This window comes from Pogoniulus pusillus, chromosome 9 (assembly GCF_015220805.1).
Source record: "Pogoniulus pusillus isolate bPogPus1 chromosome 9, bPogPus1.pri, whole genome shotgun sequence".
NCBI lineage: Eukaryota > Metazoa > Chordata > Aves > Piciformes > Lybiidae > Pogoniulus > Pogoniulus pusillus.
This window is the reverse complement of record NC_087272.1, coordinates 37,437,659-37,461,232: the sequence shown is the minus strand read 5'-3', so window position 1 is coordinate 37,461,232 and position 23,574 is coordinate 37,437,659. Positions and strand designations below refer to the sequence as shown.

Sequence of the window (23,574 nt, the reverse complement as noted above, 5' to 3'; positions counted from 1 at the left end):
CTGCTCTAAGAAAACATTTCTTGCCCCTGTGTTGTGTTATTTGCCCTATTATTTACATCCTTGGCTTGCTGTAGATGAGGGTGGAAGCACTGAGTGCTTTGGTTGTGGCCTTTATTATGAAGATACTAGAACTTCTGCTCTAAGAAAGCAATTCTTGAGTGTATTTGTGTTCTTTGCCCTATTATTTACATCCTTGGCTTGCTGGAGATGAGGGTGGAAGCACTGAGTGCTTTGGTTGTGGCCTTTATTATGAAGATACTGGAACTTCTGCTCTAAGAAAGCAATTCTTGAGTGTATTTGTGTTCTTTGCCCTATTATTTACATCCTTGGCTTACTGGAGATCAGGGTGGAAGCACTGAGTGCTTTGGTTGTGGTCTTTGTTATGAACATACTTGAACTTCTCTAAGAAAACACTTCTTGAATGTATTTGTGTTCTTTGCCCTATTATTTTACATCCTTGGCTTGCTGTAGATGACGATGGGAGCACTGAGTGCATTAATTGTGGTCTTTATTATGAAGATACTTGATCTTCTGCTCTAAGAAAGCAATTCTTGACTGTGTTGTGTTATTTGCCCTATTATTTACAACCTTGACTTGCTGTAGATGAGGGTGGGAGCACTGAGTGCATTGATTGTGGTCTTTATTATGATGATACTTAACCTTCTGCTCTAAGAAAGCAATTCTTGACTGTGTTGTGTTATTTGCCCTATTATTTACAACCTTGACTTGCTGTAGATGAGGGTGGGAGCACTGAGTGCATTGATTGTGGTCTTTATTATGATGATACTTAACCTTCTGCTCTAAGAAAGCAATTCTTGGCTGTATTTGTGTTATTTGCCCTATTATTTACATCCTTGGCTTGCTGTAGATCAGAGTGGAAGCACTGAGTGCTTTGGTTGTGGCCTTTATTACGAAGATACTTGATAAGAAAGCATTTCTTGACTGTATTACTTTGCCCTCCTATTTACATCCTTGGTTTGCTGTAGATCAGGATGGAAGCACAGAATCACATGAAATCACAGAAACATCCAGCTTGGCAAAGCCCCTCAGGTTCATCAAGTCCAAACTATAATCCTGCTCCACAAGGTTCACCTTAAACCACATCCCTGAGCACCACATCCAAACCACTCTTAGACACATCCAGGGTGGGTGACTCCACCACCTCCCTGGGTAGCACTGAGTGTGTTGGTTACACAGCAGTAGTTAATTAAGCCTCTAAAGCCCTGAGTCATGAGATTCTTACAAAATAAGCTGGAGAGCAGCCAGGAAGAAAGGGACCTGGGTGTGCTGATAGATAGTAGCTGAAGGTGAGGCAGCAGTGCCCAGGTGGGCAACAGAGCCAATGGCATTCTGGGCTGGCTCAGGAGCAGTGTGGGCAGCAGGACAAGAGAGGTTATTCTGCCTCTGTGCTCAGCACTGCTCAGGCCAGCCCTGGAGTGCTGTGTCCAGTTCTGGGCTCCTGAATTGCAGAGAGCTGTTGAGGTGCTGGAAGGTGTTTGGAGAAGGGCAGCAAGGCTGGGGAGGGGCCTGGAGCAGAGCCCTGTGAGGAGAGGCTGAGGGAGCTGGGGGTGTGCAGCCTGCAGCAGAGGAGGCTCAGGGCAGAGCTCATTGCTGTCTGCAGCAGCCTGCAGGGAGGCTGTAGCCAGGTGGGGTTGGGCTCTGCTGCCAGGCAATAGAACAAGGGGGCAGAGTCTCAAGCTGTGCCAGGGGAGGTCTAGGCTGGATGTTAGGAAGTTGTTGTCAGAGAGAGTGATTGGCATTGGAATGGGCTGCCCAGGGAGGTGGTGGAGTGGCTGTCCCTGGAGGTGTTGAAGCAAAGCCTGGATGAGGCACTTGGTGCTGTGGTCTGGTTGATTGTCTAGGGCTGGGTGCTAGGTTGGCCTGGCTGAGCTTGGAGGTCTCTTCCAACCTGCTTGATTCCAAAACTCCATGATTTCAACTTCATTATTTCTTTAGCATAGAATCCCTCTTAAAATTGCTCCTCTCCAGATATCTTAAAATACTTGGCTTATTTAATACAGTGGCAGCAGTGAGCTGTGTCAGTTCTCCTAACAGCAGTTTTGAGCTAATCAAAGGCAGATGTCCCACATTATGGACATGGTGTTCATTTTTCAGCTTGAGTGGAAGCTTGAAATACCATTTTGATTTTGTGCCAATGCACCTCAATAGATACAAAAGGAATACCTGCAGTTGTAGGGAACCAAAGAGAGGAGTAAATGGTGTTCAGCTGCTTTTCATTCATTGTGTTACTTCAGTTTCTTACATGCCACCTTCCATGTCATGAAAAATTCAGGAGCTGCTTCATTCACAGCAAGCTTTTTACATTTCCAATGCAATGATCATAGAATCATAGAATGAACCAGGTTGGAAGAGACCTCCAAGCTCAGCCAGTCCAACCTAGCACCCAGCCCTATCCAATCAACCAGACCATGGCACTAAGTGCCTCATCCAGGCTTTGCTTCAACACATCCAGGGACAGTGCCTCCACCACCTCCCTGGGCAGCCCATTCCAATGCCAATCACTCTCTGACAACAACTTCCTCCTAACATCCAGCCTAGACCTACCCTGGCACAACTTGAGACTGTGTCCCCTTGTTCTATTGCTGGTTGCCTGGGAGAAGAGTCCAACCCCACCTGGCTACAATGTCCCTTCAGATCACCTCTGAGCCTCCTCTGCTGCAGGATGCACACCCCCAGCTCCCTCAGCCTCTCCTCATAGGGTTTGTGTTCCAGGCCCCTCACCAGCTTTGTTGCCCTTCTCTGGACACCTTCCAGCACCTCAGCATCTTTCTTGAATTGAGGAGCTCAGAACTGGACACAGCATTCAAGGTGTGGCCTGAGCAGTGCTGAGCACAGGGGCAGAATAACCTCCCTTGTCCTACTGGCCACAGTGTCTTGGCTCACATTAAATCATAAGCAGCTACAGTGGTCAAGAGAGTGGCACATTTAAAAAGCAGGGGCAGCTACTCAGAACAACACTTGGAGCATATGTTACATTCATCCCTGTTCAGCACATGTTTAAAAGCTACTCTAAGCAAAGAAGCTGCCCATACCTCAGGACTGAAATTTCCAGTAGACAAAGGTCAATGCTTTTCAAAATGCAGTTGGCATTTATCTCCTCTATTGATTGGAATGGGAGCTGCTGAAAGAACTCTCCATTCATTCTGTGCCCACCTGCCTCACATGCAGAGATCTGAAGAGTTTTAAGCACTTTCTTATCAGGATTGGAGCACAGTGCTAAATTTAGTCAGAATCCCTGACTGATTCTGTGAAATCCTCTTAAAATCCTTGTGTAAACAATTTCACATAGATTTATTGATTGATTTAATCTAAACCATAAGCCTTTAAGTGCAAGGTGAATTCCAGCTGGAAGAAAACAACAAAGAGATGCAAGCAAGGTGGGATGTGTTGAAGGGTAAATTGCACTCCTCATGGAAAGTTAGTATGCACTCACTGCAGGTAATGATTGGTGTGCTTGAGCAGGGGAGAAAGTGTGCAGTGTCTGCCTGGAGGGAAGAGCTTGAGCAGGGGAGAAAGTGTGCAGTGTCTGCCTGGAGGGAAGAGCTTGAGCAGGGGAGAAAGTGTGCAGTGTCTGCCTGAAGGTAAGAGCTTGAGCAGGGGAGAAAGTGTGCAGTGTCTGCCTGGAGGGAAGAGCTTGAGCAGGGGAGAAAGTGTGCAGTGTCTGCCTGGAGGGAAGAGCTTGAGCAGGGGAGAAAGTGTGCAGTGTCTGCCTGGAGGAAAGAGCTTGAGCAGGGGAGAAAGTGTGCAGTGTCTGCCTGGAGGGAAGAGCTTGAGCAGGGGAGAAAGTGTGCAGTGTCTGCCTGGAGGGAAGAGCTTGAGCAGGGGAGAAAGTGTGCAGTGTCTGCCTGGAGGGAAGAGCTTGAGCAGGGGAGAAAGTGTGCAGTGTCTGCCTGGAGGGAAGAGCTTGAGCAGGGGAGAAAGTGTGCAGTGTCTGCCTGAAGGTAAGAGCTTGAGCAGGGGAGAAAGTGTGCAGACTCTACCTGAAGGTAAGAGCTTGAGCAGGGGAGAAAGTGTGCAGTGTCTGCCTGAAGGTAAGAGCTTGAGCAGGGGAGAAAGTGTGCAGTGTCTGCCTGGAGGGAAGAGCTTGAGCAGGGGAGAAAGTGTGCAGACTCTACCTGAAGGTAAGAGCTCTGCTGACAGTATGAGATTGTAGCAATTACTGAATGAAGCTGACATTGTCCCACAGAAAGGGAAGGGAAGGGAAAAATGGAGCATGGAAGGAAATGTAACTACAGAGGAGGTTAGGTTGTGTAAAGAGTGATTTCCACTGCATCCAGACCGGGAGAGATTCTGGGGAGAGGACAGCAGGGGGTTTCCAGCAGATGGCAAGAGTCATTCATACACAGAAGAGCTTGAGATTGTCGAAGAAATGAAATGCATTCTTTGTCTCTTGTCTTTACCATGGCAAATTTAGGACAGATGTCTGAAAGATGAACGTTTTTAGGAGTCCTGAAGGGGAAATGCTAGGGAAAATAATCATAATGGTTAAAAAGTGATTTAAAAACAAAGCCAAGGGAATGAGATCCAACCTGAAAAAGATGACTTTCTTTGACTGGTGTAATAGGAGCAGCATGGCCAAGCTCTCTGGGAAGTTTCTGTGTTGATTTCAAAGCCTCTCCTGATGCAAAGAGCTGCACAATAGCCAACGCAGTCCTTAGTGTGCAGAACCCTGTAGCATTTGTGCTGTGTCCTTCGGTACAGAGATGCTGGTCAGGCTTGAGAAGAATTGAGGATTTAGGATTATGTTCCTAGAGCTGTTTCCAACCACAGCTTGAGTTTGGTTTTCTCTCTGTGTTATGCCTTCCTCGGATTTATATTCTTACAACCAGTGTCAGCGTGGCAAAGAAACTCCTTGGGATTTTATACTGCAGTAGAAGCTATCCAGAGGAGCTAATTCCTTTGGGATTTTATGATGCAGTGGGAATTATCCAGAGGAGCTAATTCCTTTGGGATTTTATGCTGCAGTGGGAACTATCCAAAGGAGCTAATTCCTTTGGGATTTTATGCTGCAGTGGGAACTATCCAAAGGAGCTAATTCCTTTGGGATTTTATGCTGCAGTGGGAACTATCCAAAGGAGCTAATCCCTTTGGGATTTTATGATGCAGTGGGAATTATCCAGAGGAGCAAATTCATTTGGGATTTTATGCTGTAGTAGGAACTATCTGCAGGACCTAATTCCTTTGGGATTTTATGCTGCAGTAGAAGCTATCCAAAGGAGCTAATTCCTTTGGGATTTTATGCTGCAGTGGGAACTATGCAAAGGAGCTAATTCCTTTGGGATTTTATACTGCAGTGGGAACTATGCAAAGGAGCTAATTCCTTTGGGATTTTATGCTGCAGTGGGAATTATCCAGAGGAGCAAATTCATTTGGGATTTTATGCTGTAGTAGGAGCTATCTACAGGACCTAATTCCTTTGTGATTTTATGCTGCAGTGGGAATTATCCAGAGGAGCTAATTCCTTTGGGATTTTATGCTGCAGTAGAAGCTATCCGAAGGAGCTAATCCCTTTGGGATTTTATACTGCAGTGGGAATTATCCAAAGGAGCTAATTCCTTTGGGATTTTATGATGCAGTGGGAATTATCCAAAGGAGCTAATGCCTTTGGGATTTTATACTGCAGTGGGAATTATCCAAAGGAGCTAATTCCTTTGGGATTTTATACTGCAGTAGGAACTATCCAGAGGATAGTTTGGTCTCTCTCTTCTATACAGCAAAGTGACCTACAATTTCTCCTTGCTCCTTTCTCTTCCTCTCCTGACTGCACTGAAATATTTCCATGTGACTTTGGGTCTGTTGGAGGTCTGCTTGGTTGTCATGGGGTTTATCATCCCAGGCACTGGCACCTTCATGCAGTGAGATACACACACAAACTGTCCAGTCCTGACATGGACAAGTGAGATCTGGGCTGGCTAAAGCAGAGATTTATCAGGGCAGTGCAACAATGCAGGAGTGGAAATGAAGTCTCTGTAGAACTGGTGCAGTGTTTTCTTTCATGTTCCTTGAGTTTTGAAAGGAGAGGATGTGTTCATTAGACTAGGGTGGGTTGCCCTTGGTGGGCTGGCAGGCATCCACCCAGTTCTTGCCTCATTCCCTCCCTTAATAGGACAATGAAAGATCTCCTGAGTTGAATAAAGTCAGGTATGTTGCTTACCACATGCTGTCAGGCACAAACCAGGCTTGACTTCAGGAATATGAGTTCAGTTTATAGCCAGTCAGTATAGAATCATAGAATCAGTCAGGGTTGGAAGGAACCACAAGGAGCAGCCAGTTCCAACCCCCTGCCATGCCCAGGGACACCCTACCCTAGAGCTGGCTGCACACAGCCTCATCCAGCCTGGCCTTAAACATCTCCAGCCATGGGGCCTCAACCACCTCCCTGGGCAACCCATGCCAGCCTCTCACCACTCTCATGCTGAGCATCTTCCTCCTCACCTCCACTCTGAACCTCCCCATCTCCACCTTTGCTGCATTCCCCCCAGTCTGTGAATTAACAGTAGATTTGGATGGTGAGAAACAAAGTGACTGAGGGAGCTGGAGATGTTTAGTTTGAAAAAGAGGAGGCTGGGAGGAGATCTCATTGCTGTCTACAGCTACCTGAAGGGAAGTTGTGGAGAGGCTGCTGCTGGGCTCTTCTAACAGGGAATTGGAGACAGAAGAAGAGGGAATGGCCTCAGGCTGAGGCTGGGGAGGTTTAGATTGGACATTAGGAAAAACATTTTTCATGGAGAGAGTGAAAAAGCCTTTTCCCATCAAGAGTGGTCAGGGACTGGACTGAGCTGCCCAGGGAATTGGTGGAATCATTCACCCAGGATGTGTTTAAAGGTCATTTGGGTGTGGTGCTTAGGGGTATGGTTTAAGGTGAATGTTGTAGAGTAGGATTTTAGGTTGGCCTTGGTGATCCTGAAGGGCTTTGCCAACCTGAATTTTTCTGTGATTCTGTGAAAGAAAATCCTCAAATACCTTTCTCCCACCAAATTTGAGACACCACACAGCAAGAGATTTTAGCTGGAGTCTCCTTCTCTGGGGACTTTGAAAACTCACCTGGATGCATTCCTGTGTGACCTGCCCTTGGTGATCCTGCTCTGGAAGGGAGGTTGGACTGGATGAGCTTTGGAGTTCCTTTCCAACCCCTAACATTCTGTGATTTTAGGATCAAAGATGAGCCAGCAAAACATTACCATTTCTGCTTGGGTTTCCTGAGGTGCTACCAGGGAATTTAGGGGCTGCTACTGTGCAGGCTTGCTACTGAGAGTGTGCCTGAGTTGTGCAACGAAGTGGGTGGTGATTGCTACTCCAAGTTGAGCAGCCTTTCATTTCCCATAAGCTATTTATAGATTGGGATGTAAAAATTGCTCTGATTAAAGTGATTTTTTTGTTTGTTTGTTTGTTTTTGTAATTGAAATATCAGCAAATTTGACCCTGGGATGTGAAAGTCAGGCTGCATATTTTCCTCTTTGAGCATTCAGTTATGCTTTGCATACTTTGGAACATGAGCCAGCAGTGTGCCCAGGTGGGCAGGAGAGCCAATATCATACTGGCCTGGGTCAGGAGCAGTGTGGTCAGTAGGATAAGGGAGGTTCTTCTGCCCCTGTACTCAGCACTGCTCAGACTACACCTTGAGTGCTGTGTCCAGTTCTGGGCTCCTGAATTCAAGAGAGATGTTGAGGTAGTGGAAGGTGTCCAGAGAAGGGCAGCAAGGCTGGGGAGGGGCCTGGAGCACAGCCCTATGAGGAGAGGCTGAGGGAGCTGGGGGTGTGCAGCCTGCAGCAGAGGAGGCTCAGGGCAGAGCTCATTGCTGTCTGCAACTACCTGAGGGGAGGCTGTAGCCAGGTGGGGTTGGGCTCTGCTGCCAGGCAGCCAGCACCAGAAGAAGGGGAGACAGTTTCAAGTTGTGCCATGTGATGTCTAGGCTGGATGTTAGGAGGAAGTTGCTGGCAGAGAGAGTGATTGGCATTGGAATGGGCTGCCCAGGGAGGTGGTGGAGTGGCCGTGCCTGGAGGTGTTGAAGCCAAGCCTGGCTGGGGCACTTAGTGCCATGGTCTGGTTGGTTGGGCAGGGCTGGGTGCTAGGTTGGCCTGGATGATCTTGGAGGTCTCTTCCAGCCTGCTTGATTCTATGATTCTGCTAACATTATGGGGTATCATCTTATCCCTGAGGTGCTGACATTGCCTCTATATTACATGCACATGAGTGAATTCAATGTATGATGTGAACCAACTCTCCAGTGGTGATACTTTTGTTCTAAATCCCCTGTTTTGATTCCACAGGTGCCTGCATAACTATCACCAACAGCCAGTGCCAAATGCTGCCATATAACTACACCACTCTAACTTCAGTTCTTTCCATTGTCAAAAGCATTGAAATGGAAAAGTTCCTGAAGTTCTTCAGCTATCTCAATCGTCTCAGCTGCTATCAACACATCATGCTGTTTGGCTGTAGCCTTGCTCTTCCTGAATGCATCAGTGACGGTGATGACAGGTATTTGGGAATGAAAATCAGACAGGGCTGAAAGCCACTCGTGGTAAAATGCTCTCTGCCTAACCAGGCAAGGGAAAATCCTGACTGAAGCTTGTGACCTCCTCGCTGTGATATTCTTGTCTCTCAAAGCTGTTCACAGCATTTCTGCCATGCTAAGTGTGGCAGTTTAGGAGTTTCCCACCCTTCCCTCCCCCCAGTGAGTTCACCAGGCTAACTCAGCTGGCTGGAAGTTAAGGAATGGAGCTATGTTTGCAGCTGGCACAAATATACAAGCATATACAGTCTCACAGTATCACCAAGGTTGGAAGAGACCTCACAGATCATCAAGTCCAACCCTTTCCCACAGAGCTCAAGGCCAGACCATGGCACCAAGTGCCACATCCAATCCTGCCTTGAACAGCTCCAGGGACGGCGACTCCACCACCTCCCCGGGCAGCCCATTCCAGTGTCCAATGACTCTCTCAGGGAAGAACTTTCTCCTCACCTCCAGCCTAAATTTCCCCTGGCACAGCCTGAGGCTGTGTCCTCTTGTTCTGGTGCTGGCCACCTGAGAGAAGAGAGCAACCTCCTCCTGGCCACAACCACCCCTCAGGTAGTTGCAGACAGCAATAAGGTCACCCCTGAGCCTCCTCTTCTCCAGGCTAACCAATCCCAGCTCCCTCAGCCTCATACATGCAGGTATTTACAATTACATACAAGTTACAAGTAATACAGAAATACAAACCCTCTCCTGAACAGCAGAACCACCCAGGAGGGCTTTCAAACCAACTCCCCTCTTTATTTCCAACCTTCCTCCCTTATCTCAGAATCTCTTCAGTGCAAGCAGTGAGATTCAGGAAGCCAGATAAGAAGTTAGAGTAATTAGTTGGAGTTACACAGGTCCAGGCAGAGGAATTAGTGAAGCAGATGGCAGCCAGACAGAGACTGACTCTGTTTACTCCACTTGAGTTTGTATCTCTCAGCAGGACAAAGGAGTGATACAGACATCAGTAGCATTTTTCTTTTCACAGCCAAGGATTTGATTTCTCTCATTAAAATATTCCAGTTAGCCTCAAACCAGTAGAGTAAACTAACTACAGTAGAAGTATTTTAGGGATAAAGAAGAGACCTTTTTAGGGGAAAAAAAGAAGAGACCTTTTTAGGGGGGGAAAAAAAGAAGAGACCTTTTTAGGGGGAAAAAAAGAAGAGACCTTTTTAGGGGGAAAAAAAGAAGAGACCTTTTTAGGGGGAAAAAAAGAAGAGACCTTTTTAGGGGGAAAAAAAGAAGAGACCTTTTTAGGGGAAAAAAAGAAGAGACCTTTTTAGGGGAGAAAAAAGAAGAGACCTTTTTAGGGGGAAAAAAAGAAGAGACCTTTTTAGGGGAGAAAAAAGAAGAGACCTTTTTAGGGGGAAAAAAAGAAGAGACCTTTTTAGGGGAAAAAAAAGAAGGGACCTTTTTAGGGGAAAATAAGAAGAGACCTTTTTAGGGGGGAAAAAAGAAGAGACCTTTTTAGGGGGAAAAAAGAAGAGACCTTTTTAGGGGGAAAAAAGAAGAGACCTTTTTAGGGAAAAAAAAAAGAAGAGACCTTTTTAGGGGGAAAAAAGAAGAGACCTTTTTAGGGGAGAAAAAAGAAGAGACCTTTTTAGGGGGAAAAAAAGAAGAGGCCTTTTTAGGGGGAAAAAAGAAGAGACCTTTTTAGGGGAAAAAAAAGAAGAGACCTTTTTAGGGGGAAAAAAGAAGAGACCTTTTTAGGGGAGAAAAAAAAGAAGAGACCTTTTTAGGGGGAAAAAAAAGGAGAGACCTTTTTAGGGGGAAAAAAAAAGAAGAGGGTTTTTTTTTAGGGGAAAAAAACCCAAGAAGAGGTCCTTGTAGGAAAGAATCTTTTTTTTAATGAAAAAAAAAAGTTCTTTTACAAAAAAAGTTCTTTTAAGGAATAAAAAAGAGTTCTTTTTAGGAAAGAAATATTCTTTTAGGAGAGAAAAAGGAGTTCTTTTTAGAAAAAAAAGGATTCTTTTAGGAAAGATTTTTTTTATAGGAGTAAAAGTGGTTTAGGAAAAAAGTTCTTTTAGGAAAAAAAGGGTTTTTTTTAGGTAAGAAAAGAGTTCCTTTTTGGGATAAAAGGAGTTCCTTTTTAGGGAAAAAGGAGTTTGTTTTAGGAAAAGAAGAATTCTTTTTAGGGAAAAAAATCTTTAAGGAAATACTGTTTTTTTAGGGAAAAAAAGAGTTCATTTTAGGAGAAATTGTTTATAAGAAATAAAGAGTTCCATGGTGAGGGGGAGGGGGAAGAGTTCTATTAGGGGATGAAAAAGAGTTCTATTAGGGAATGAAATGTTCTATTAGGGGAGGAAAAAGAGTTCTATTAGGGAATGAAATGTTCTATTAGGGGAGGAAAAAGAGTTCTTTTTAGGGGAAAAAGGAGTTATTTTTAGGGGATGAAAAAGAGTTCTTTTTTAGGGGATGAAAAAAGAGTTCTTTTTTGGGGGGGAAAGTTCTTTTTAGGGAGGAAAAAAGGGTTCTTTTTAGGGGGAAAAGGAGTTCTTTTTAGGGGATAAAAAAGAGGGTTTTTTTAGGGGGGGAAATAGTTCTTTTTTTGGGGAAAAAGTTCTTTTTAGGGGATGAAAAAGAGTTCTTTTTTGGGGGGAAAAGAGATCTTTTTAGGGGATGAAAAGGAGTTCCTTTTTGGGGGGAAAAAGAGTTCCTTTTTGCAGGGGGAAAGAGTTCTTTTTAGGGGGGAAAAGAGTTCTTTTTAGAGGATGGAAAAAAGAGTTCTTTTTTTTTGGGGGGGAAGTTCTTTTTAGGGAGGAAAAAAGAGTTCTTTTTAGGGGGGAAGAAGTTCTTTTTAGGGAGGAAAAAGGAGTTCTTTTTAGGGGGGAAGAAGTTCTCTTTAGGGAGGAAAAAGGAGTTCTCTTTAGGGGGGAAGAAGTTCTCTTTAGGGAGGAAAAAAGTTCTTTTTAGGGGAGAAGAAGTTCTTTTTAGGGGAAAAAGGAGTTCTTTTTAGGGGATAAAAAAAGAGTTCTTTTTAGGGGGGGAAGTTCTTTTTAGGGGGAAAAAAGAGTTCTATTTAGGGGGGAAATAGTTCTTTTTTTGGGGAAAAGAGTTCTTTTTAGGGGATGAAAAAGAGTTCCTTTTTTTGGGGAGAAAGAGTTCCTTTTTTTGGGGAGAAAGAGTTCCTTTTTTTGGGGAGAAAGAGTTCCTTTTTTTGGGGAGAAAGAGTTCCTTTTTTTGGGGAGAAAGAGTTCCTTTTTTTGGGGAGAAAGAGTTCCTTTTTTTGGGGAGAAAGAGTTCCTTTTTTTGGGGAGAAAGAGTTCCTTTTTTTGGGGAGAAAGAGTTCCTTTTTTTGGGGAGAAAGAGTTCCTTTTTTGGGGGAAAAAGAGTTCCTTTTTTGGGGGAAAAAGAGTTCTTTTTGGAGGGGGAAAGAGTTCCTTTTTTGGGGGAAAAAGAGTTCTTTTTGGAGGGGGAAAGAGTTCTTTTTAGGGGGGAAAAGGGTTCTTTTTAGAGGATGGAAAAAAGAGTTCTTTTTTTTGGGGGGGAAGTTCTTTTTAGGGAGAAAAAAAGAGTTCTTTTTAGGGGAGAAGAAGTTCTTCTTAGGGGGGGAAGTTCTTTTTTTTTGGGGAAAAAGAGTTCTATTTAGGGGGAAAAAGAGTTCTATTTAGGGGGGAAAAAGAATTCCTTTTGGGGGGAAAAAAGTTCTTTTTAGAGGATGAAAAAAGAGTTCTTTTTTGGGGGGAAAATAGTTCTTTTGGGGGGGAAGAGTTCTTTTTAGGGGGGAAAAAGAGTTCTTTTTAGAGGATGGAAAAAAGTTCTTTTTAGGGGATAAAAAAATACTTATTTTTAGGGGATGAAAAAGAGTTCTTTTTTAGGGGGAAAAAGTTCTTTTTAGGGGAAAAAAAGGAGTTCTTTTGTGGGGGGAATAGTTCTTTTTAGGGGAAAAAGAGTTCTTTTTAAGGGATAAAAATAGAGTTATTTTTAGGGGATGAAAAAGAGTTCTTTTTTAGGGGGGGAAAAAGAGTTCTTTTTAGGGGATGAAAAAAAAGAGTTCTTTTTTGGGGGTGGAATAGTTCTTTTGGGGAGAAAAAGAGATCTTTTTAGGGGATGAAAAAGAGTTCCTTTTTTGGGGGAAAAAGAGTTCTTTTGGGGGGGGGGAAGAGTTCTTTTTAGGGGGAAAATAGAGTTCTTTTTAGAGGATGGAAAAAAAGAGTTCTTTTTACAGGGGGGAAAAAGAGTTCTTTAAGGAATGTATTTTTTTAGGGAAAAAAGAGTTCATTTTAGGATAAAAAGTTGGTTTTAAGAAATAGAGAGTTCAGCTGGGAGGGGAAAGAGTTCCATTGGGGGGGAAAAGAGTTCTACTAGGGGATTAAAAAGAGTTCTATTAGGGGATGAACTTTTCTTTTAGGGGAAAAAAGAGCTCTTTTTTGGGGGGAAAAAGAGATTTTTTTTGGGGGGGAAAAAGGAGTTCTTTTTGGAAAAAGAAAGTGAAGTAAAGCTGTGATATTAGGGCAGTCAGATTTATTGCCTTAAAAAAGGGCTGTCCACAATTCTTGCAGCTCATTTCTCCTACCTGGTCGTGGCAAAACAGACTGCTTTGCAGCAACATAAATGCATGGGGTGTTGATAATACTGGCATCAAGTGTGGTGGCTTGTAGCTAAGTAAACTTCTTATGTTAGTTTGAGTCTTTTCCTTCAGAAAAAAATTAGTATTTGAAGTATATTTTATGGTATGAGGTTATCAGGATGTGTTCAGAGTGACATAAAGTGTTTTGGGAGCTTAAGAAGCATGTCTTGTGTTCTGCATTAGCATCATTATGCAGCAGAAGTATCTCAGGCATGCAGTTTGACACAGTCTCAAGCTGTGCCAGGGCAGGTCTAGGCTGGGTGTGAGGAGGAAGTTGTTGGCAGAGAGAGTGATTGGCATTGGAATGGGCTGCCCAGGGAGGTGGTGGAGTGGCTGTGCCTGGAGGTGTTGAAGCCAAGCCTGGCTGGGGCACTTAGTGCCATGGTCTGGTTGGTTGGGCAGGGCTGAGTGCTAGGTTGGGCTGGCTGAGCTTGGAGCTCTCTTCCTGCCTGGTTGATTTTATGGTTCTATGAAAATGCAAATCACAGAATCACAGACACATGCAGGTTGGCAAAGCCCCTCAGGATCACGAAGACAAACCTATAACCCTACTCCACCAGATTCACCTTAAACCATATCCTTAAGCACCACATCCAAACCAGCCTTAAACACATCCAGGGTGGGTGACTCCACCACCTCCCTGTGCAGCTCCTTCCAGTCCCTGACCACCCCATGAAAAACTTTTCCCTAATCATAGAATCAACCAGGTTGGAAGAGAGCTCCAAGCTCATCCAGTCCAACCTAGCACCCAGCCCTGGCCAATCAACCAGACCATGGCACTAAGTGCCTCAGCCAGGCTTTGCTTGAAGACCCCCAGGGACGGTGCCTCCACCACCTCCCTGGGCAGCCCATTCCAATGCCAATCACTCTCTCTGTGAAGAACTTCTTCCTAACATCCAGCCTAGACCTACCCTGGCACAACTTGAGACTGTGTCCCCTTGTTCTATTGCTGGTTACCTGGCAGAAGAGGCCACCCCCCACCTGGCTACAATGCCCCTTGTCCAATCTAAACCTGCCCAGCTTCAGCTTGAGGCCATTCTCCCTTGTTCTGTCTCCAGTTACAGCCCTGGTTGAGGTCTGTTGAATAGGAGAGTCCTTCAGAGAAGCAGAAACAGGCTGAAGGTGAAGCAGAAGAGGCAGTGAAGAAGGACTCTGATGATAGTGAATGGGGCTGTGTCCCTGTGCTGTAGCTCTTTTGGGCCTCTGGGTTGTTTCAAACAGTATCACAGAACTTACACTTATATGAGGAGAGGCTGAGGGAGCTGGGGGTGTGCAGCCTGCAGCAGAGGAGGCTCAGGGCAGAGCTCATTGCTGTCTGCAGCTGCCTGAAGGGAGGCTGTAGCCAGGTGGGGTTGGGCTCTGCTGCCAGGCAAGAAGCAACAGAACAAGGGGACACAGCCTGAAGCTGTGCCAGGGTAGGTCTAGGCTGGATGTGAGGAGGAAGTTCCTGGCAGAGAGAGTGATTGGCATTGGAATGGGCTGCCCAGGGAGGTAGTGGAGTCACCATCCCTGGAGGTGTTCAAGAGGGGACTGGATGAGGCACTTGGTGCCATGGTCTGGTTGACTGGAAAGGATTGGGTGCTAGGCTGGACTGAATGATCTTGGAGGTCTCTTTCAACCTGGTTGATTCTATGATTCTACATGGAGAGCAGTTGTCACTGTCATTGTCAACTACTTCCTTCAGCCCATTACAGCTGTTTCATTCTAAGCTGCCAGAGCATCTCTGATGGTAATTTTTCATCTCTTGATACTTCTTTGTTTTATAGAGCAATTGTTTCAAATTTATGTAAAGCATAATTAGTCAAATGCTGCTTCCACAGCAGAGAAGAAGTGAAACTCATCTGAAGCTCAGATGTCTACTCTTGGGGTATTGTGGAGAGAGTCTGTGCTGGCAGCTGCAGCCGTGGGAGCAGTAATCCTAACAATATGTTACAAGAAACAACAAGAAGGAAAGTTACAGATGCTAATCTCTGGCATCCTGTGTGCTGTCATTGCATAGCTTTGCTCTGATATTTCCACTGATGTCTGTTTCACACTGATCTTTCATGTGTTTATAAACATCATGGTCATTAATGCTTGAAGGAGATTGGGTTTCCAGGCAGAGAGGACCTTCAAGTGTTTGTGTTAACACACAGTGTAGTTGGACACTGAAAGCTACCAGAAACACAGAATTGCTTAGATAGGAGAAGCCCTTCAAGCTCATCAAGTCCAATCATTAGTTTCACACTGACAAGTCCCTGACTAAACCAAATGCCTCAGCACAATATCTAAGCACTATGAATCACTGTGCTTGGAAAGGACCACCAGGGTCAGACAGTCTGACCTTCATCCCAGCATCCTTCATCTCTAGACCATAGCCTCAAGCTCCACAGCCACTCTCCTTTTAAACACCTCCAGGGGTGGTAGCTCCAGCACCTCCTTGGGCAGCCTGTTCCAGTGCCTGACCACCTGCTCAGGAGAGAACTTCCTCCCAGCAGCCAACCTAAACCTCCCCTGATGCAACTTGAGGCCATTTCCTCTTGTCCTATCATTAGTAACTGGGGAGAAGAGACCAGCTCCAGCCTCACTACAACCTCCTTTTAGGTAGCTGTAGTGGGCAATAATGTCCCCTCTCAGCCTCCTCTTCTCCAGACTAAACACCCCCAGCTCCCTCAGCTGCTCCTCACAGGCCATGTTTGCCAGAGCTCTCCCCAGCCTCGTTGCCCTTCTCTGCCCCTGCTCCAGCACCTCAATGTCCCTCCTGTACTGTGGTGACCAAAACTGGACACAGTACTCGAGGTGTGGTCTCACCAGTGCTGAGTGCAGGGGCATGAGCACCTCCCTACTCCTGCTGCTCACACCATTGCTGATCCAGGCCAGGATGCTGTTGGCCTTCTTGGCCACCTGGGCACACTGCTGGCTCATGTTCAGCCACAATAATCCTGCTCTGAAAAGTTGTTCTTCTGCAGAGAAAAGAGAAGAAGAAGAGAGTGAGGGGGAGACCTCCATCTCTACAACTGCCTGAAAGGAGGTTGTAGAGAGGTGGGTGTTGGTCTTTTCTCCTAGTAACAAGTGATAAGGCCTCAAGTTGCACCACAGGATGATTAGATTGGATATTAGAAGCAATTTCTTCACTGAAAAGATAACCCAACAGTAGAACAGGCTTCCCAGGGAGGTGATTGAATCCTCGTGCCTGGAGGTGTTTAAAAGATGCAGAGATGTGACGCTAAGTGATGTCATTTGGCACCAGACTTGGTAGAGGTAGATTATGGTTGGACTTGATGATCTTGAAGGTCTTTAGTGTTTTTCTAACCCAAATAATTCTGTGCTTCTATTTTGTTCTATGATGTGTGGCAGCAAAACCATACTGACTTAAAAAGCTGTATTTCATTCCAGCAAATGATTGTGCAATCAACTAGTCCTGCTCTTTGAAGAGCACCTTTAAAATAGCACTTTGGAAGTAGAACTACAGTTTGTGTGAGAAGGGAGCATGGAGGGTTCAAGTTGCAGTTAGAGATTTTGCTGTTTGACTTCTAAAACATTCAAGGTAGTCACTTTTATCCTTTTGGTTAGAACCAGTCTGCAACCTGCTACTAGTTCTAGAGGGAGGTGTTCTATACTAGACCTGCTCTAGTGGGAGGTGTCCCTGCCTATGGCAGAGGGTTGGAACTGGATGATCTTTGAGGTCTCTTCCAACCTAAACCATTCCACACTACCAAGTGCAACAGTAGTGCTTTAGTTGTTGCAGTACCTCTGTGGTAGATGGCTTCACCCAGGCAGATATGGGCACCAGGTCTTGGGGAAAGCATTTGGTGCCTCTCTGCTGCAGCCCAACACTGGTGAAAACAGGGATTCTGTTATCTCTTGGTGATGACATAGAGATAAAAATCATAGAATCAGTCAGGGTTGGAAGGGACCACAAGGATCATTTAGTTCCACCCCCCCTGCCATGGCCAGGGACACCCTACCCTAGATCAGGCTGGCCACAGCCTCAGCCAGGCTGCACCTTTGATGCTGGGAATGACTGTGAAGGTTGCAGAATCTCCTAATACCTCTTTGCTGTCTTTGCTGTCTTCTAAAGCAAGAACTAAAAGCCTGAGTAATTCAACTAATCCTCTGTGCACATGTGTATTCCAGAAAGCTGGAGGAAATGCTCTCTGCTGATAGATCCCCAGAGTCTCTCTAATCTTTGGAGGTCAAATTTAGTTTAAGCTTAGCCTGGAGAATAGTATCAGGCCAAGACAAATTAAAAAGGATTATGTGCACCTCACATTTCTGTATCTGTTTATTCACCCTGCTCCTTCTTCCTCTTTTTCCCACGTGAGACATCTGTGAAAGTAAAGTTGTGAAGTGGTTTGTCTTCAGTTAGGGCTCAGAGTTCATCTGAGGTCTTGGCTTTTTATGCTGGGTGCTGTATAAATGTGCACTGAAGGGCAGCCTCTAACAGGTTGAACAAAACAAGTAAAGAGGAAGAGGAGAAAGGAATACTCTCACTTTAATAGCTAGGGAAGCCAAGGCTGAGCAGGACACTGGTTTCTTTGAGTTTCAGGCTCAGGGGAGGACCTTATTGCTGTCTACAATTACCTGAAGGGAGGCTGTAGCCAGGTGGGGTTGGTCTCTTCTCCCAGACAACCAGCAATAGAACAAGGGGCCACAGTCTCAAGGACAAGGAGCAATGGGTGTAAGCTGCAGCACAGGAGGTTCTGCCTCAGCACAAGGGGGAACTTCTTTACTGTAAGGGTCCCAGAGCACTGGAACAGGCTCCCCAGGGAGGTTGTCGAGTCTCCTTCTCTGGAGCCTTTCAAGACCTTTCTGGATGTGTTCCTGTGTGCCCTGAGCTAGATTGTGTGGTCCTGCTCTGGCAGGGGGCTTGGACTCAATGATCTCTTTGGGTCCCTCCCAAACCCTAACACCTGTGACCTTTGCCTGCTCATGTGAACTGCACTTTAAGCCTATCCATGTTCTTTGTTTCTCCTATTACAATGAAATCTTCAGATGTATTTTACCATACTGCAGATTAAGACTTTAAAAACCAGCAAGGCATAAAACCCTCCAATTTTTTTTAGTCAGTTAAAGTTTTTGAAGTGTTAGGAATAAAATCTGACTGAGTCATGTAGATCTTTTTTACATAGCTAATGAGAATTTGTATTTTAAGACCTTGAATGAGGAGTTATCAGCATATATTGAACTCAATATCTGTTATGCAAAGCCCATCGTGGGTTTAATGGTGTATGAATAATGTATGAATGAGTTTGGATAGGCAACCTTCCACTGACATATATCAGCCTTGTTTTAATCCACCTAATTTTGGTAATGAACTCAGGTAAATCTGCCCAGGCAAAATAGCAGCTGCTAGGAGCTGTGGTAATCTGTGATGTGGTTGTTGTGCTTTTTGTACTGTAGCTGGGTGGAGATGTCAGGTTATAGCTGTGCATAATGATAGAGGTTGATAGGGACCTTAAAGATCATCCAGTTCCAACCCCCCCTGCCATGGGCAGGGACACCTTCCACCAGACCGAGTTCCTCAAAGCCTCATCCAACCTGGCCTTGAACATCAGTTTGACCAACTTCAACTCAGGGGTAGAAGAGCATGAACTGAGTCTCTCCAAAGTGCTTTCCAGTAGGCAAAAAAGAGGTTAACACTGGCATAAAATAAGTAAGAAATGGCACTGAGCAGGCAGGAGAAGGCAGAAACTGAGTAAGGAATGGCACTGAGCAGGCAGGGGAAGGCAGAAACTGAGTAAGAAATGGCACTGAGCAGGCAGGAGAAGGCAGAAACTGAGTAAGGAATGGCACTGAGCAGGCAGGGGAAGGCAGAAACTGAGTAAGAAATGGCACTGAGCAGGCAGGGGAAGGCAGGAACTGAGTAAGGAATGGCACTGAGCAGGCAGGGGAAGGCAGAAACTGAGTGAGAAATGGCACTGAGCAGGCAGGGGAAGGCAGGAACTGAGTAAGGAATGGCACTGAGCAGGCAGGAGAAGGCAGAAACTGAGTAAGGAATGGCACTGAGCAGGCAGGGGAAGGCAGAAACTGAGTAAGAAATGGCACTGAGCAGGCAGGGGAAGGCAGGAACTGAGTAAGGAATGGCACTGAGCAGGCAGGGGAAGGCAGAAACTGAGTGAGAAATGGCACAGAGCAGGCAGGGGAAGGCAGGAACTGAGTAAGGAATGGCACTGAGCAGGCAGGGGAAGGCAGAAACTGAGTAAGAAATGGCACTGAGCAGGCAGGGGAAGGCAGAAACTGAGTGAGAAATGGCACTGAGCAGGCAGGGGAAGGCAGGAACTGAGTGAGAAATGGCACTGAGCAGGCAGGGGAAGGCAGGAACTGAGTAAGGAATGGCACTGAGCAGGCAGGGGAAGGCAGGAACTGAGTAAGGAATGGCACTGAGCAGGCAGGGGAAGGCAGAAACTGAGTAAGGAATGGCACTGAGCAGGCAGGGGAAGGCAGAAACTGAGTAAGGAATGGCACTGAGCAGGCAGGGGAAGGCAGAAACTGAGTAAGGAATGGCACTGAGCAGGCAGGGGAAGGCAGAAACTGAGTGAGAAATGGCACTGAGCAGGCAGGGGAAGGCAGGAACTGAGTGAGAAATGGCACTGAGCAGGCAGGGGAAGGCAGGAACTGAGTGAGAAATGGCACTGAGCAGGCAGGGGAAGGCAGAAACTGAGTGAGAAATGGCACTGAGCAGGCAGGGGAAGGCAGAACCTGAGTGAGAAATGGCACAGAGCAGGCAGGGGAAGGCAGAAACTGAGTAAGAAATGGCACAGAGCAGGCAGGGGAAGGCAGAAACTGAGTGAGAAATGGCACTGAGCAGGCAGGGGAAGGCAGGAACTGAGTAAGAAATGGCACTGAGCAGGCAGGGGAAGGCAGAACCTGAGTGAGAAATGGCACTGAGCAGGCAGGGGAAGGCAGAAACTGAGTGAGAAATGGCACTGAGCAGGCAGGGGAAGGCAGAAACTGAGTGAGAAATGGCACAGAGCAGGCAGGGGAAGGCAGAAACTGAGTGAGAAATGGCACAGAGCAGGCAGGGGAAGGCAGAAACTGAGTGAGAAATGGCACTGAGCAGGCAGGGGAAGGCAGGAACTGAGTAAGGAATGGCACTGAGCAGGCAGGGGAAGGCAGAACCTGAGTGAGAAATGGCACTGAGCAGGCAGGGGAAGGCAGAAACTGAGTAAGGAATGGCACCGAGCAGGCAGGGGAAGGCAGGAACTGAGTGAGAAATGGCACTGAGCAGGCAGGGGAAGGCAGAAACTGAGTAAGGAATGGCACCGAGCAGGCAGGGGAAGGCAGAAACTGAGTGAGAAATGGCACAGAGCAGGCAGGGGAAGGCAGAAACTGAGTAAGAAATGGCACTGAGCAGGCAGGGGAAGGCAGAAACTGAGTAAGGAATGGCACTGAGCAGGCAGGGGAAGGCAGAAACTGAGTGAGGAATGGCACCGAGCAGGCAGGGGAAGGCAGAACCTGAGTGAGAAATGGCACCGAGCAGGCAGGGGAAGGCAGAAACTGAGTAAGAAATGGCACAGAGCAGGCAGGGGAAGGCAGAACCTGAGTGAGAAATGGCACTGAGCAGGCAGGGGAAGGCAGAACCTGAGTGAGAAATGGCACTGAGCAGGCAGGGGAAGGCAGAAACTGAGTAAGAAATGGCACAGAGCAGGCAGGGGAAGGCAGAACCTGAATAAGAAACGGCACGAAATATGAACTGGTTCTCTCCAAAGTGCTTTGCAGTGGCTTAGGCTTCCCAGCAGTACCCAAACTCGGGCACTCCTCCTTGCTGGCAGCGCTGAGCCTGCTGAGGTGTGCCGGAGCTCAGAGCGGCAGCTGACCTGAGGAGAGTTCCGATCTGGGATGCGTTGGGAGTTACCTGCCCCATTGTGACGTCGCAGGGCTGCTGCCTGGCAACCAGTGGCTATAAAAGGGAGCAGCCTCCTGTGCCTGCTGTCAGACCTGGCCCAGGGGCAGCCTGAAGACATCCCAGAAGAGGAGCTTGGGGAAGGACTGGAAGAGGAAGACCAGAGGCTAGAGCCGTGGAGACGACAGCCACCGATTCCTGGAGGTGCCTGAGGTTCTTTCAGCTGGGCAGCCGTGGCAAGACCAAGGGAATGTGCTCTTCAGGAGCGCTGCAGAGCTCACCCTCATCGTCCACTGCACCGGCAGCAGCAGCAGCAGCCGTAAGGAAAGCAAGGCAGAGATGTTGCCAGGGGTCCCGGTGCTCTGCAGCACCCACTGGTGTTCTGCCAGGCACGGGAAGGGTTTCTTGCCCTCAGGGTCTAGCAGGCCAGGGGCATTTGGCTCCTTTAGGGAGCCCCTGAGAGAGTAGCAGCAGGCAGAGGGAGGGCATCCCCGGGAGCCATGGGCAGCCGGTGGGAGGAGGCAGCAGAGCCTGCTCCATGCTCAGGGAGTAGCCGATCGCCAGCTGGGGTCAGGAAGGAATTTTTTCCCCCGGGGCAGATTGGCAGTGGCCCCCGGGGGTTTTTTGCCTTCCTCTGCAGCATGGAGCACGGCCTCTTGTCAGGGCTCCTCTCTACCACATAGGCTGTGCCATTGCCTACTGCTCATGCACCACAGAGATGCCCTCTCGTGCCCCGCAGCTGGGGGGAGGAGGCTTTCTTTTTTCCCTGGGGGGCTGAGAAGTTCCCCCAGGGTTTTTTTTGCCTTCCTCTGCAGCACTGAGCGTGGCCCTGGGCAGGCCTCCTTTGGGCCCCTTTAGCCAGGTGCCTGCTGCTTGTGCTCCACGCAGATGGCCTCTCGTGCCCTGCATCCAGGGGGAGGAAGCTTTCCAGACACCCAGGGTGGGGAAACTGCTTGGCTTCCCCTGGAGTGTCTTCTCCTCTGTGTCATTGAGCAGAACCCCTAGCGAGGACTTCCCCAGGCTCCTTTGGCTTGGTTCATCGTGCTGCTCGTGCTCCATGAAGCTTGCCTTCATGCCCCACATCTGGGGGGAGGAAGCTTTCTAGGCTCCCAGGATGGGGAAGCCCCTTTGGCTCCCCGGGAGTGTTTCTTTTCCTCTGGGTCACTGAGCAAGCCTATTGTCAGGGCTTATCTGGGCTGCTGTGGCCCAGTCCTTCCTGCTGCTCTCTCATCTCCAGGAGCTCTGATTTTGTCTTGCCTGGCCCCACTTTGTAAGTGTTTCTATAGCCACTGTCTCTGAGAGGGTTAAAAAACAGCACAAAATAAGTAGAGAGCACAAAATAAGTAGAGAGCACAAGGTAAGTAGAAAGCAGAAAGCTTCAACTAAGTTTAAGAGCAAAAAGTAAGAAGGCATAGAAAGCACCAACTAAGTTTAAAAGCAAAAGTAAGTAGAAAGCAGAAGGCATCAACTAAGTTTGAAAGCACAAAGTAAGTAGAAAGCAGAAAGCATCAACTAAGTTTGAAAGCACAAAGTAAGTAGAAAGCAGAAAGCATCAACTAAGTTTGAAAGCACAAAGTAAGTAGAAAGCAGAAAGCATCAACTAAGTTTGAAAGCACAAAGTAAGTAGAAAGCAGAAAGCATCAACTAAGTTTGAAAGCATAAAGTAAGTAGAAATCAGAAAGCATCAACTTAGTTTGAAAGCACAAAGTAAGTAGAAATCAGAAAGCATCAACTTAGTTTGAAAGCACAAAGTAAGTAGGAAGCAGAAAGCATCAACTTAGTTTGAAAGCACAAAGTAAGTAGGAAGCAGAAAGCATCAACGTAGTTTGAAAGCACAAAGTAAGTAGAAATCAGAAAGCATCAACTTAGTTTAAAAGCACAAAGTAAGTAGAAATCAGAAAGCATCAACTATGTTTGAAAGCACAAAGTAAGTAGAAAGCAGAAAGCATCAACTATGTTTGAAAGCACAAAGTAAGTAGAAAGCAGAAAACATCAACTTAGTTTGAAAGCACAAAGTAAGTAGAAATCAGAAACCATCAACTTAGTTTGAAAGCACAAAGCAAGTAGAAAACAGAAAGCATCAAGTTAGTTTGAAAGCACAAAGTAAAAAGGAAGCAGAAAGCATCAACTTAGTTTGAATGCACAAAGTAAGTAGAAAGCAGAAAGCATCAACTTAGTTTGAATGCACAAAGTAAGTAGAAAGCAGAAAGCATCAACTTAGTTTGAATGCACAAAGTAAGTAGAAAGCAGAAAGCATCAACTTAGTTTCAATGCACAAAGTAAGTAGAAAGCAGAAAGCATCAACTTAGTTTGAAAGCACAAAGTAAAAAGACAGCAGAAAGCATCAACTAAGTTTAAGAGCACAAAAAAGTAGAAAGCAGAAAGCATCAACTAAGTTTAAAAGGACAAAGTAAGTAGAAAGCAGAAAGCATAAAGTAAGTTTGAAAGCACAAAGTAAGTAGAAAGCAGAAAGCATCAACTTAGTTTGAAAGCACAAAGTAAATAGAAATCAGAAAGCATCAACTAAGTTTAAGAGCACAAAGTAAGTAGATATCAGAAAGCATCAACTGAGTATGAAAGCACAACTTAAGTAGAAAGCAGAAAGCATCAACTTAGTTTGAAAGCACAAAGTAAGTAGAAATCAGAAAGCATCAA

The 23,574-nt window shown here is 46.3% G+C and overlaps 1 protein-coding gene across 2 annotated transcripts in view; it reads left to right on the top strand.

Moving 5' to 3' along the window:
* CORIN (corin, serine peptidase) overlaps positions 1-23,574 on the top strand; it is a 179,658-nt gene that overhangs the window by 42,262 nt on the left and 113,822 nt on the right. For both annotated transcript variants that reach the window (XM_064149223.1, XM_064149224.1), the window contains one exon: positions 8,292-8,502. In XM_064149223.1, the coding sequence (XP_064005293.1) occupies positions 8,292-8,502 (211 nt within the window). The remainder of the gene's footprint in view (positions 1-8,291; positions 8,503-23,574) is intronic.